The sequence below is a fragment of the Geotrypetes seraphini genome, chromosome 8 (assembly GCF_902459505.1).
Source record: "Geotrypetes seraphini chromosome 8, aGeoSer1.1, whole genome shotgun sequence".
NCBI classification, from domain to species: Eukaryota; Metazoa; Chordata; class Amphibia; order Gymnophiona; family Dermophiidae; genus Geotrypetes; species Geotrypetes seraphini.
The window spans coordinates 101,182,047-101,197,768 of NC_047091.1; the positions used below are offsets into that span (position 1 = coordinate 101,182,047).

Consider the following 15,722-nt stretch of genomic DNA (forward strand, 5'->3'; position numbering starts at 1 on the left):
TGCCTTCTTGCTTTTTCTGGGCAAGATCAGAACTCCAGTTCTCTTCAGGCAGGGGGTGTGTGAAGCCAAGAATAATATAGCCTGCTTCCGATGACCTGGAGTCATCTGGTGGCACTTAAAAAGCCAAGTTCACTTGGCTCCAAGTTAGCCCACCACAAGTCGGGGCTTGTAGTTCTGACTTCCCTGCTGCATTCACTAAGAAAATCAAAACCCTATCGCGGCAATTCTATATATGGCACTGAATGCTAGGTGCTACTTCCCCTGTGAAATTTTAGCACAGAAAAGCGTTCTAACTGATGCAAGGTGCTGAAATGGGGCTCAAAACCAAGCCTCAAAGCCAACTTCTTTATCATTCCCTTTGTAATTCCCCCACCTGAGCATAGTGTATCGATGCACCTTCTACTCCTGTTTACTGCCTTGACTACACTGTAAGCTCTTTTGAGCAGGGGCTGTCTCTTTTCTGTTTTGACATACAGCACTGCTTATGTCTAGTAGTGCTACAGGCATGATTAGTAATAGTAGTAGAAAAGGCAGATCTGCAAGAAAACACACTTATGTGCCCATCTTTAGCACTTAAGTGTTTCCACACAGATTTGTAAAGGGGGCATGGCCATGGGTGTTCCCTTAAAATGCACACAATGTTATAGAATAGTGTGGATCTACGCCCAACTTGCACATCAAGGCTTACACCTGGTTTCAGTTGGTGCAACTTCTTAAACATGGATCCCAGTGCCACCCATTACTCTGTAAAGAACACCAGTCACAGACCAGCCATTATAGACTACCATTCAACACCAATTATTTTCAGCAGCGATTTCTGAGCACCATTTACTGAGTCTGGTTCTACGTGCAGTGGAGTAAGCCCAGAGCTAGATCAATCTGTCTGGCGAGTGTGGAACTATTTAGTAACCCTACTCTGGAGATATGAGTACTATAGAGAGAATGGACTTAGCTACTCTTTAGAGAATGACACAGGGACAAATTTTCCCCATCCCCATGGGATTTCTCTATCTCCGTCCTGTCCCTGCGAGCTCTGTCCCAGTCCCTGCCCCATTCCTGCAAGCTCTGTGTCTTCATATGCACAAGCCTCGAACACTTTAAAATCATAAGAGTTCGAGGCTTGTGTGGTTAATGCCACAGGGACAGAACTCATGGGGACAGGATGGGGAAATTGAGACCCCACGGGGACAAATTTGTCCCTGTGTCATTCTCTACTACTTCTTTCACAGACTCTCCTCTTGTTCTCCTTTCTTTCTGCTTACTCTCTGTCACCTTCTGGAGATAACTTGGCAAGCATTTATTTTGGGATACCATTGTTCACAGGAAACAAAGTGAACTTCAATGGAGAAAAGAAACAAAGATTAGATATCTGAACATCAAAACATCAGGCACGCCTGATGCCCATGTCAAGCCTGCACAGACATGGAAGACAGCATGCAGCATTTCTTACCTCTCACACACCACTGCCAGCTACCTGTGGACACAAGCGAAGCAAAGGATATCCTGTGATCTATGAAGTATTCCAGCTGTGACACTCGACTCCCACATGCAACCCTTTCAGCTTTCTCTACTAGGTTCAGATCTTAAAGATGGGGAACCCAAAACAGGGAAATAAAAAGTGCTTCTTCCACAGATTGTTGTCTCTGTAGTTCCTCTTTATAGCAAGTATGTGAGTTGCTCAGGAGACTTCAAGTGAAGCAGTCAGGAAGAGCAAGGAGTGAAGCAATACAGCTGTGTGAGGCCATCTGGCTGTGGCAGGGAGGCTATCTCACTCTGCACCACCCACTGAACTGTTCTATAAAATGTACATTTCATAACAGCATCTCTGTTTTATACAAGAAGACAATAAGATGAGGAAGGGTTGGCCCAAGAGGGTCAGAAGCAATACTGAATGGGCCCAAGAGGATCACATTTGTTTCCTAAACCTGGCTCCTGACCTCTGGGCGGTGTTCATAGTCCCTGGGGTGAGCAGGAATAGGAAATCTCATTCACTATGCATTAGCATCTCCTATTGGCTAGTCTCAGGGTCATCCTATGCCCTCTCATTCCAGAGCTTCCATTCAAATTAAAGAGACTTGATGCATGCGCATTTATGCCACGTAGGTATTTAAATGTCTCTATCATATATCTCCTCTCCCGCCTTTCCTCTAAAGTATACATATTGAGATCTTTAAGTCTGTCCCCATACGTATTATGATGAAGACCATGCACTATTTTAGTAGCTTTCCTCTGGACCAGCTCCATCCTTTTAATATCTTTTTAAAGGTGCAGTCTTCAGAATTGTACACAATATTCTAAATGAGGTCTTATCAGAATCTTATACAGGGGCATCAATATCTCCTTTTTCCTATTGACCATACCTCTTCCTATGCACCCTAACATCCTTCTAGCTTTCGCCATCACATTTTCAACCTGTTTGGCCACCTTAAGATTATCACATACAATCACATCCAAGTCTTGCTCTTCTGTCATGCACATAAGTTCTTCATCCCCTAAACTGTACCGTTCCTTCGGGTTTTTGCAGCCCAAATGCATGACCTTGAATTTCTGAGCATTAAATTTTAGCTGCCAAATTGCAGACCATTCTTCAAACTTCACTAGGTCTTTCTTCATGTTATTCACACCATCTGGAGTGTCTACTCTATTGCAGATTTTGGTATTATCCGCAAAGAGGCAAATCTTACCTGATGGCCCTTCAGCAATATCAGTTATAAAAATGTTAAAAAAGAACAGGCCTAAGAACAGAACCTTGAGGCACATCCATTAACCACTACCCTCTGTCAACCAGTTCTTGACCCAGCTTGTCACTTTGGGGCCTATCCTGAGGGCACTCAGTTTATTTATTAGACATCTGTTTTAATTTAATTTTTAATTTTAGTACAGATTGTCTTTATTTATATAAAACTGCAATATTTATTCATAGACTTTTATACCAGACATGGACAAAGAATGGAGGGCAGGGAGTAGGACCACATCTGAAATACTGTGTGTAATTCTGGTTGCTACATCTCAAAAAAGATACAGCAGAAATAGAAAAGGTACAGAGAGGGGTGACAGAAATGATAAAGAGAATGGGATGGCTTCCCTATGAGGAAAAGCTAAAGCAGCTAGGGCTCTTCAGCTTGGAAAAGAGATAGCTGAGGCAAGATATGATTAAAGTCTATAAAATACTGAATGGAGTGGAATATGTAGATGTGAATTGCTTGTTTACTCTTTCTAAAAATACTAGGACTAGCAGGCATGCAATGAAGATTTAAAACAGACCACAGAAAACATTTCTTCACTCGATATGAATTAAACTCTGGAATTTGTTGCTAGAAAATGTGATAAAAAGCAGTTAGAGGTACCAGAGGACTGGAAATTGGCGAATGTCACACCTATCTTCAAGAAGGGATCGAGGGGTGACCCCGGGAACTACAGGCCGGTGAGCCTGACTTCAATTATAGGGAAGATGGTGGAAGCTATGATCAAGGACGGCATTTGCGAGCACATCGAGAGGAATGGCCTACTGAGAACAAGCCAGCACGGATTCTGTAAGGGAAGGTCGTGCCTAACGAACCTTCTGTACTTCTTTGAGGGAATAAGCAGTCGGGTGGACAACGGGGAACCCATAGACATCATTTACCTCGATTTTCAAAAGGCTTTCGACAAGGTGCCACATGAAAGGCTGCTTAGGAAGCTGTGGAACCACGGGGTGGGAGGGGATGTGCACAGATGGATCAAGCACTGGTTGTCGGGTAGACTGCAGAGGGTCGGAGTGAAGGGCCAATATTCTGACTGGCGGGGAGTCACGAGCGGTGTGCCACAGGGATCGGTGCTGGGGCCGTTACTCTTCAACATATTTATCAATGACCTGGAAAAGGAGGCAAAGTGCGAGGTTATAAAATTTGCAGACGATACCAAACTGTGCGGCAGAGTTAGGTCCAGGGAGGAGTGTGAGGACCTGCAAAGGGACCTGGACAAGCTGGAAGACTGGGCAAACAAATGGCAAATGCGCTTTAACGTGGAAAAATGCAAGGTCATGCATATAGGGAAAAATAACCCGTTGTTCAACTACAAATTGGGGGGGGGGCATTGTTGGGAGACAGCAGACTTGAGAGAGACTTGGGTGTGCTGGTGGATGCATCACTGAAGCCATCTGCACAGTGCGCAGCAGCCTCGAAAAAAGCCAACAGGATGCTGGGCATCATAAAGAGGGGCATAACAACCAGGACGCGGGAAGTCATCATGCCATTGTATCGAGCGATGGTGCATCCACATCTGGAATACTGCGTTCAGTATTGGTCACCGCACCTCAAGAAGGACATGGCGGTACTTGAGAGAGTCCAAAGAAGAGCAACGAAACTGGTAAAAGGGCTGGAACACTGCCCATACGCCGAGAGGTTGGATAGGCTGGGGCTCTTCTCTCTGGAAAAAAGGAGGCTCAGGGGAGATATGATAGAGACATTCAAGATCATGAGGGGCATAGAGAGGGTGGATAGGGACAGATTCTTCAGACTGAAGGGGACAACAAGTACGAGGGGGCATTCGGAGAAACTGAAGGGAGATAGGTTCAAAACAAATGCAAGGAAGTTTTTTTTCACCCAAAGGGTCGTGGACACTTGGAATGCGCTACCGGAGGAAGTGATCAGGCAGAGTACGGTACAGGGATTCAAACAGGGATTGGACGGATTCCTGAGGGATAAAGGGATCGTGGGATACTGAGGGAGGAGCTGGGATGTAACACAAGTATAGAAAGCTAACCAGGTAATAAGTATAGAAATCCAACCAGGTCGTGCATGTGCAAGACCGGAGGGTTAGGACTTCGATGGGAAGATAGGACTTCAATGAGAAACCAAGGTGGCAAGGGAGCCCCTTCTGGTAATTCAGACAGGTCGTGATCTGATTGGGCCGCCGCGGGAGCGGACTGCCGGGCAGGATGGACCTATGGTCTGACCCGGTGGAGGCACTGCTTATGTTCTTATGTTCTTATGTTGAGTTTTAAAAAAGTTTGGGCAATTTCCTAAAAGACCATAAGCCATTATTAAGTTGGACTTGGGATGTTATTCCTAGGATAAGCAGCATAAAATCTGTTTTACTCTTTGGGATCTTGCTAGGTACTTATGACCTGGGTTGGTTACTGTTGGAAACAGGATATTGGACTTGATGGACCTTCAGTTTGTTCCAGTATGGTAACTCTTATGTTCTTATGAAGACAAATGCAAATAGGAATGGAAGTGTGGGAGACCCTGAATAATTTTCATAGGACTCTGTTTGTGAGGGGATAGCTAAACTAAAGGTGGACAAAATGATGGGGCCAAATGGCATACATTTGAGGGTATGTTTAAGTTTATTAAAGTATTTATATACTGCCTTTCGGGGAAGCGTCAAGGTGGTTTACAATATCTCAGAGAAGAAAAGAACTCCATACAAAAATAGTACAAGATAGTCAAAGGTAGAGAGAAGTAAAAAAAAAAAAAAAAGGGAGCCATCAGCAGAACCTACAAACTCACACATCCTAGGGAAATGCCCTTGAAAACAGAAAAGCTTTCAGCAAGGCCCAGAATTGCAAAAAAGGAGCTTTCAGAGCGTAATTCTGAAGGTTGGTTGTTCCATAAAATGAGGTAGTAGAGGAGAACGCAGAATGTCAAAGAGAGACCAACTTAATCATGTGAAGTGAGAAAGTAACAAGTATGAGGAGCCGCTGGAAAGTTCTTAGCTCAACCAAAAAGAGAATGATGTGGAGCCATAAAACTTACAAGTTATTCCACACTTTTTGTTTCATTTCAAAAAAAGTGTGGAACAGCTTGTAAGGTTTATGGCTCCACATCATTCTCTTCTTGGTTGGGCTGAGAAGTTTCCAGTGATATACAGAAGGCCCCCAGTAAGAAGGCCACGAAGCAGCCTGTGAGTGCTGCTGGCCCGACGATCCTCTGCCGGAAGGTATTTATGGTTGTGGTCGGTGGGGATCAATTGGGAAGGAAGGATGGAGGGTCAGCAGGTGTTCGGCGGTTTGGATGCGCGGCGGGGTCGGGTCAGGGGTTGGGTCAGGGGAAGCGTGGCTACCTATGACTAGGACTTATTTTCGGGGGTAGGGCTTATAAGAACATAAGAAATGCCTTCAACGGATCAGACCATAGATCCATCTAGTTCGGTGACCCACACACACGGAGGCTACGTAGGTGTTCCCTGATGTTTACTTGTATCCCTCAATGTGATTTGCAAGAAGGTGTGCATCCAACTTGCCCTTGAATCCTAGAATGGTGGTCTCTGTCACAACCTCCTCCAGGAGAGCATTCCAAGCGTCCACCATTTGCTGTGTGAAACAGAACTTCCTGACATTTGTCCTGGGCCTGTTGCCCCTCAGTTTCAGTCCATGACCTCTTGTCCGAGTCACATTTGACAATGTGAATAACGATGTTTCTTGCTCTATTTTATCGAATCCTTTTAGTATTTTAAAAGTCTCTATCATATCCCCTCGCAGTCTTCTCTTCTCGAGGGTGAACAATCCCAGTTTTCCAAGGCATTCTTTGTAGCTCAAATTCTCCATGCCTTTTACTAGCTTTGTGGCTCGCCTCTGTACCCTTCCAGCAGCTCTCAGTACTTGCCTGCAGGAAGTTGATGGAGAATCACTGCCCTGGCAAGAAGGAGAGCTGCTGGGAGGGGAGTCAGCCACTGTGAAGGCTCCCCAAGATCTTGCTCGCACACGCTGACCATCTTCCTCCACCTGCACCTGTACCTGCAGCTCTCTCCGTTCCACTTGCATCTTCCCCGCTGCCCTGTTCAGCAACTTGGCAGGGGCGGCGATCAAGACAGGCTGCCGACGTCGGGACCTTCACTCTCTGAGTCCCGCCTATTTTATTTCAACTTTGTGTTTCTGAACAGGCGAGTCTCACAGAGGGAAGACCCTGACGTCAGCAGCCTGTCTTGATCACTCGAGGCTGGGAGGAACGGCAGTCAGCAGGAACTTGAAATGCAGACTCGATCTCGCCGGCCCTGCGCAGACTGGCAGAAATTTTCTGCGGACTGGCACCGGTCTGCGGACCGGCGGTTGAAGAACAGTGATCTAGAGCCTGTGATGGAAGATGCTGAATTGGATTTAGTGGAAATCACAGAGACGTGGTTCACGGAGAACCATGACTGGGATATAGTTATACCAGGCTATAATCTGTTCAGGAAAGATAGGATAGGAAGAAAAGGAGGGGGGAGTAGCGTTATATGTTAAAGATCATATTAAAGCCACACAATTGCAGAATCTGCAGGGTAAGGAAGAGGCACTGTGGGTCAATCTGAAAAGAGGGAATGGACAATGTATTTACATAGATGTTGTTCCACCACTTATTTCTGCCAAGTGGGATGATCAGTGACACTCAGAAAAGCACACAGACAATATAAAACATAAACAATAACACTTTATTACATATATAAAGGAATATAAAAATAGAATAACATCACCGTGATTCTGGGCAACACCATCCTTCACAATCGGGAATCCTTGCAATTGATAGGAGGGTCAATACGGGCTGCTGTCCCTTGGTTGCAACGAAAATGGATTCATTTTCTAGGGGCTGAGTTCGTCTCTTATATAGGGTGAAAACTGCTGGCCTCTTAGTAAGACAGCTGGTACTGGTCCTTTGTTATTTGTTTTGACAACACCTAGGTAAAGGAGGTCAAGATAGCAGATGCTTGTTTGGTTTCCCTGTCCTTTTGATGTTATTTGAGCGGCACGCAGGCAACTGAAGTCAGGATGTCAGCTATGCAGACTTGTTGCAGAAACCATCTGGTTTTACTGTCCTTTGAAGATCAAGGAGGTCAGGATGTCAGATAAGCAAGCTTATTGCAGAAACCATCTGGTTTTACTGTCCTTTGGAGATAAAGGAGGTCAGGATGTCAGCTAAGCAAGCTTATTGCAGAAACCATCTGGTTTTACTGTCCTTTGGAGATCAAGGAGGTCAGGATGTCAGATAAGCAAGCTTATTGCAGAAACCATCTGGTTTTACTGTCCTTCTGAGATCAAGGAGGTCAGGATCTCAGATAAGCAAGGTTATTGCAGAAACCATCTGGTTTTACTGTCCTTCTGAGATCAAGGTAACACTCAGGACAAGGAGGTCAGATAAGCAGACTTTCAGATAAGCAGACTTGAGGATACATGTCAGTAATATGCTGAGGCATAACAGTCTACCCCTGGATCCTTAAGTCTGTACCTCCGAATAAGAAGTCATCCGAATAGAGGGAGAGAGTGTTCGTTTGTATACACAATAGGTAAACCCACAATTAAGAAATGTTAACATAAGGATAACTGAACAAATATAGATTAAGGGATGAAGAAACACCTTTCGTGTTGTAGCGCTCCATCCGGTAAAAGCATCCCACCAATGGTGTGCAGTAGTAGCTTCAATATGATCTGCCACTGAATGCAAGTTAGTATTTAAAAATTCAGTATCTATTTTATGCTGCAGCAAGGTAAGGTTACGTTGCTGATTTGCTTTATTTAGGATTGCTATATTTTGCATGGCTTTCTTTACAGAAGGTAATAAAATAATTGGAGTAAGTACATCGGCAAAAGAAAGATTAACATTTACATTTGATATCCAGGGTTCATAAAAATGATAAGTTGCATTATTTGCTCACTGCAACATACTAACATTCTGTAAACATACTGAAAAGGGAGCTTGAATAGCAGGAATCACAAGTTCAACAGTACTGCTAGCAACACAGACATATTTATGTAATATTTCTTGTATAAAAGTGTAACCTTGAGGTTGAACGGTCCATTGGCACAGATTGTAGGTATGTTGTAGAGAACATGGTTCATAGATCGCATAAGGAGATGGACAAACTTGTCCATGTTGAATTTGTTTACAATTTTTTAACACGTATGTTTTGTTCTGTTCATCTATTTGTTGCCCATATTAAGTAGGAAACCATAATTGGGGTCCTAATACCAAAGGCATCACAGTGAAAGGACACATTATGGTAGAGTTCCTTACATCAAATAACGTAAGCAACCCTTCACAGGAGAAATCAGAACATTGTTTTATATCAAAATTCCACCATGTTCTATCTAAGGGCGTGGTTTTATTAAATAATACAAAAATCAATGAGGTATTTCGTAATTGTAACTGCTGGATAAAATTAATTCTTTGTTGTATAAAAGACAAAACACGAATCTCACAAATAGTCCAATGTAAGGCTGAAGAAACATTACTATCTAAAGTATATTGCTGTATTATAGTATCATTAACAACATGTAACATTAACTGATCATATCGTAAGGTTAGTTCATGATTATGTACAGTATTTGGCATCCATTTACCTTCCCATCTAAATACATCCGCTACTCCGGAGCCAAAAGATGCTTGTTTGCCAGCCAGTATTTCAGAATCAATAGTATTTACAATACCTAATGTAGTTCCCGCCCCCCCTAATAGTTGATCCAGCCATCTTCGGGTCCTACATTTGGGTAAAATAGGAAAATTAATTTTCCATTCATATGTCATTTCCTTATGTTCTAAACTGGTATTTTTGCATTCTCTAATATTTCTTACTAAAGAGGCATTTAATGAAGTAGGATTAGTATGGATAAATGCCATAATAATTACCATATTATGGTAGCACAACCCAAGAGCAGGACCTGCTATGCAAAAATATGGCTCAGAAAAATGTAACTCTAAAGAGGGAGAAGCAACCCCCTCTTAAGACAAGAGTTTTATCTTTTAATCATTGCTTAATAAATGCAAAGACAAGTCCCACTTAAGGGTGTGAGTTGTAAAAAACTGGATAAATATCTTAATGTGTATATTCAAAAAACTTCTGAATGATTTCAAATCTTGCATTCGGGTTGACACTAGACACTTTTGCAATCAAAAAGGTTGAAAAAATAAAGGTACTTATCAGGGTCCCGACGCGGCCCCGTTTCAGTATCTGCCTCAGGAGACCCCGTCTGGTAACTGCTAGAAAGGGTAACAACCATGAAAAAATTCCAAAAAGTGTCGTTCTAGAAATGAAACATCTCTGTGCACAGAGATGTTTCATTTCTAGAACGACACTTTTTGGAATTTTTTCATGGTTGTTACCCTTTCTAGCAGTTACCAGACGGGGTCTCCTGAGGCAGATACTGAAACGGGGCCGCGTCGGGACCCTGATAAGTACCTTTATTTTTTCAACCTTTTTGATTGCAAAAGTGTCTAGTGTCAACCCGAATGCAAGATTTGAAATCATTCAGAAGTTTTTTGAATATACACATTAAGATATTTATCCAGTTTTTTACAACTCACACCCTTAAGTGGGACTTGTCTTTGCATTTATTAAGCAATGATTAAAAGATAAAACTCTTGTCTTAAGAGGGGGTTGCTTCTCCCTCTTTAGAGTTACATTTTTCTGAGCCATATTTTTGCATAGCAGGTCCTGCTCTTGGGTTGTGCTACCATAATAGAGTCAGTCTCTCTTGTTTATATTTCAAATTGTTTTTCTGACTCCTTAGTTACTTTGTCCCTGCTACAGTGGAAAAATAATAATTACCATGTCAGTGCGGTTTTCAATTTTGGTTGCATTCATACAAATTAGTCCCTGTGCCCTGTTAATGGGTAAGGATAAATTCCAAAATGTAGTGCTAGTAAACTTTTGTGTTTGTATGATATCTCGAGCCACTTGTTTACTAACTATATTTTGGGGGAAAGTATAATTAGTACATTGGATTCCAGTGTGATTTTGAATGGTAATGCTAATTACAGAGGCATTCATCACCCAAAAAGGAGTTTTATAATATTTAGTGAACCCGGTATCTGTGTCATATCGAATGACAGGGGAAGGAGAAAATGTAAAATTCCAAATGTTACACAGAGAGTTTTCGCTGCATGTGAAATTATCTTGTTTTCTCATTGAAGTTGCATTTTTCCACTGGACCATGACGACAGTGGTTGGACGGTCACTCTTCACTGACATTATTGCAGTTTGTCCGTACCATACCAAAGATAGAATGGCGATACACTTCCAGGTTAGGTCCTGTGGAAATAAAAAGAATCTTTATTCTCTCCTAAAACATTGGTCTCGCGGAGCGAAGATTGGATGTTCATAACCATCCACTAGTATTTGTAAAAGACTATCTTTCCCTGCAGCTATTACAGTGGCTCCTACTATTGGTTGGAGTGGTTTCTTCCACCAGATCCTCATACCAGCTTTAATTACATTAGCAGCCCCAAAGCCTTGTACACTTCGACCATAATGGTGCAGGGGTTTATCAATTAACTGTGGAGCTTCCATTTTAATTGCAATAGTTATCAATTGTGCAACACGATCCCCCTTTTGGAGAATGATAGCTTCTTTTCCAAGGTTTAATAATAATATTCCAATTTTGCCCCGATAGTCTGAATCAATGACACCCCCCATTATAGTTACACCTTTAAGAGCCAAACTTGATTGCGGACAAATCTGTCCATAATATCCCTTTGGAATAATCACCCCCAAACCAGTTTGAATAGTTTCACTATTTGTGGATCTAATTTGCATTCATTAGGGCAATATACATCTAGTCCAGCAGATCCATCAGTGGCCCTTATAGGAAGCTGTACTCCAGGTCTAACAGTCCAAAACTGGAGGGTACAAATTTTGTCACTTGCTTCAAGAGTGGAATACAGCATCCTATTCAGGGGTGTAGTATGTGAAGCTATGGGTCTATTATTCAAAATTTGTAAGGCTTCAGTTAAATGTTCTCTCCACCTACGCAATGACTGATATCCTAATCTCTTTAATTGGGTTTTTAATAATCCATTCATCCTTTCTATAAGTCCTGAGGCCTGTGGATGATAGGCTACATGTAGTCTCCATTGAACATTGTTATCATTGATCCAATCCCTAATCATATTACCTGTAAAATGAGACCCCCCTGTCTGACTGTATTTCTAGAGGGTGTCCGTAATATAATGTAATTAATCCTAATGCTCTAATTGTGTTTTCTTGATTGGCTTTCCGGCAAGGATAAGCCACTAACAACCCTGAATAGGTATCTACCATGGTACACACATATTGACATCCTTTAGACAATGGTAGAGGGCCTATATAATCTATTTGCCAAATCTGACCTGGTAGCCTGCCTCTGGCTATTTTCCCAAAAATTGGGGGCATCTGCTGCGCTGATGTGAGAGCTAGTTTACATAAATGACAATTACTGATTACTGTCTTTACCATATCTACAGGACAATGTATTCCTCTATCATGTGCCCACCTAATAGTTCCCTTCTCTCCAAGGTGTCCGGACTTTTGATGTGCCCATGTTGCCATGGCCATTTCGGAAGCAACATCTGTTTCCATGACCACAACGTGCGGGATGGAAGAGTTTTGTTCTTCTGCCAACTCTGTTTCAATGAGTTTGGATGCGCTATCTGCAACAGAGTTGAAAACAGTGTCAAGCGTATCTTTCACAACATATGCATCTACATGGTACACTGTTATTACGGTAGTATTGGCCCATTCCAGAATATCTTGCCAAAGTCTGGCTCCCCAGACTTCTTTATTGTGAATTGTCCAATTGTCCTTTTTCCATTTCATCATCCAAGTTGTCATTCCATTTGCTACTGCCCATGAATCAGTAAAGATATGGCATTGTTGTCCTTGTTCTAGCCGTATGGCCTGCCACACTGCATATAGTTCAGCATATTGTGAGCTCTCTCCTTTTCCGGTAGTTGTTAGCAGTTGCTTTGTGACTGGATTAAAGGACACGCCCTTCCAATGTCTCAGTTGACCCTGGTATTTGGAGGAACCATCTGTAAACCAGGTATGCTTTTGTTGTGTCTCAGTTAGTTCTTGATATGTCTTTCCCCACCGAATGGGACTTTCACATATGTCGTCCACTTGCATTGGGGTATCTTCTGTGGGCACATTAAATACTTTTTCATGCAGCATCGCTACTCCATGTAGGCCTGACTTAGCCCTCTGTTGGATGTACCATTTCCATTTTATGATACTCTGTTCCTGGGCATGTCCAATACGATGAGTTTTTGGGTCACTCATGATCCATGTCATAATGGGTATTTCTGGTTGTATCATTACTTCGTGTCCTATGGTCAATTGTTCTGTTGCTACCAAAGCCCAGTAGCAAGCTAGTAGCTGTCTTTCAAAGGGTGTGTATCGGGTCCCAGTTTCTGGGAGAGTCCTATTCCAGAATCCCAAAGGCACTCGTCGTCCAGCTTGCTTTTGCCATAGGCTCCAATTAGCATATCGCTCCTGTACACTCACTTGCAATTCTACTGGACCCTCCTTTAATGGCCACAAATTCATGGCTTGCTGAATAGCTTCCTTTGCTCTCTGGAAAGCCTGCTCCTCGTGTTCAGTCCAGACAAAATCATATTTTTTTCCTTGTGATTTTGTACAGAGGAGATAGGATTTGCCCCAAGTGTGGAATATGTTGCCTCCAGAATCCAAAAAGGCCAATAAAGGCCTGGGTTTGTTTCTTACTTTGGGGAGAAGGGAAGTTTACAATCTTTTGTTTAACTTTCTCTATCACTTCTCGACACCCTTTTGACCATTTAATTCCTAAAAATATCACTGTTTGTGCTGGTCCCTGCACTTTCTTTGGATTTATTTCCCACCCAGCCTGCCTCATTGTTTCTACTACCAATGCCAAAGCATCTGCAACTTCCTTTTCTGTATTACCCTGGATCAAAATGTCATCAATATAGTGTGATAGTTCTACTCCTTCAGGTAAGGTACAGTTATCTAAATGCTCTGCTATAATCTTGTGACAGAAAGTGGGACTATGTAAGTATCCTTGTGGTAGTCTGGTAAATGTATATTGTCTCCCTTGCCAAGTGAATGCAAATTGTTCCTGACATTGCTCCACTATAGGGATAGAGAAAAATGCATTGGCTAAATCAATAACTGCATACCAAGTACCAGTTTGTGATTGAATTTGTTCAACCAGTGTTATCACATCAGGAACAGCGGCACTTAAAGGTGGCATGTGTTTATTCAATTCTCGATAATCTACTGTCATTCTCCAACTTCCATCTGCCTTATGGACGGGCCATACAGGATTATTGAAGGCGGAGGTAACCGTTTTTATTACTCCCGCTTTCACCAAATCCTGTATTGTATTGGTAATTTCTTCGTGCCCTCCCGGAATGCGATATTGTTTCATGTTTACAATTTTTGTGGAGATCGGTACTACTATTGGAACAGGTAATTTTCCCACCAATACTGATCTCATAGGAATGGCTGGTGATTTGCCAAAACTATAAATTCCATCAGAAAGCTGATATCTATCCCTATTATATACTCAGGAATCTCAGTGATCAGTACAGTATACTCCCGAATTGGTAATTGGTCAATTTTTAATCTCAGTTTTGTCTGTACTGCTTGTATAATTTTCCCCCCAATCCTGATATTTGTATTCTAGGGCCCCAAATTTTTTTAGGGTTCCCATATATAATAGATGCCTCCGCCCCAGTGTCCATTAGAGCTTGTACCTTTTGCTCCCCAGATTTCCAATAGATATTTACCTCGACATGTGGACGCTGTTCTAATTTGGTCCAAGCAAACACTGAGGCTTGGCATTCACATCATTGATCCTCCCACCACTTCCACCCTTTTAAATCAGGATAAAGAGTGGAAGCAGTTTCCTCAGGAGGAGCAGTTGGCACCGGCATATCCTCACTCTTGCTTACTTGGGCTTGAGACATAGATTTCTTTCCCAATCCTCTACTTTTGTACATTTTCCATAAAGTCCCTGTATCTTTCCCATCTATTTCTTCCCTCTTTACCCCATCTTTTATTAATGCCAAAAACATATCCCTTCGGGATACTCAATTAGCCCTGTTTGAATTGGATTGTCCTTCCCTCTTTTTATCAAAAGTAGTTTGAGGTCCCCAATCTCCCAGATCTCCTAACTGTCGGACCGCTTCCAAGACTTCCAAAATAGTCCTGTCTGTTTGATTGATCAACAGAGTCATAATTACCTGTTTGTATGCCGGTGCAGCATACCTGATAATTTTATTTCTCATGGATACTGTAAAGGGTAATGACATATATGTGTCAGCGTGACCTATTACTAAAGCTACCTTCATAGCCTCTTCCTTAATTCTCATTTGTGCATCTTTCAATGTATACCAAACTTTATCATTTGAAGGCCAGTCAGATTCAAGGGGATATCGCCTCGTGACACCCTTCCCAATTACCTCTAATAAAGACCATTGGTTATAGTTTGTCGGATCGGGATCCTCCCGTAGCGCATCTTGTACTGCTGCTTCTTGACTAATTCGAACAAATTTAGGGGCGTCTGTGGCATCTAACATAATCCCTGCTGCATCCAGCTCCTGCACCCGAATTACCCATTGTATTAGTGGCTCCCCGGGCCGCTGTGTAAAGCGTACCATAATATCCATGACTTCTTGCTGAGTAAAGTCTTCCATAACATCATTTCTAGTTAGATTTTCTCCTGTCTGCAGATTTCCCTGTAATCTTCGTCTTCTCACTGGCTTTGCTACTAAACTTTCTGCCTGCTTTCCTTCAATACATATATCCTCCTCACTGGTATTAGAATTGGAATCCCAAATATCCCCATCCTATTTGTCTGGATCCCAATCATCCGGAGGATGGGAAAGCAAAGTTCTAACTTTTTTTGCACTCACTTTCCCCGCCGTTTTTTGTATTTGTATTGTGCACATCGCACGGCTGCCTTTTCTGCTACATTTTGATAGGTGTCCACTTTATCCATTAACAATTTATTTTGACATTGTAGCATTGTGATG

At 42.4% G+C, this 15,722-nt stretch overlaps 2 protein-coding genes across 2 annotated transcripts in view; both read right to left on the reverse strand.

Annotated features, from left to right (window-relative positions):
* LRRC25 (leucine rich repeat containing 25) overlaps positions 1–1,667 on the reverse strand; it is a 55,882-nt gene extending 54,215 nt beyond the window's left edge. The window contains exon 1 of the mRNA XM_033956252.1: positions 1,451–1,667. The gene's annotated coding sequence lies outside the window, so the exon portion shown is untranslated. The remainder of the gene's footprint in view (positions 1–1,450) is intronic.
* Positions 1,269–14,429, reverse strand: LOC117365492. Its single transcript, XM_033955968.1, is given in 7 exon segments — positions 1,269–1,336; positions 1,451–1,582; positions 11,154–11,345; positions 12,147–13,320; positions 13,322–14,227; positions 14,230–14,351; positions 14,354–14,429. Coding segments are annotated over 7 exon segments (2,670 nt in total).
* Positions 14,430–15,722: the final 1,293 nt, after the last annotated feature.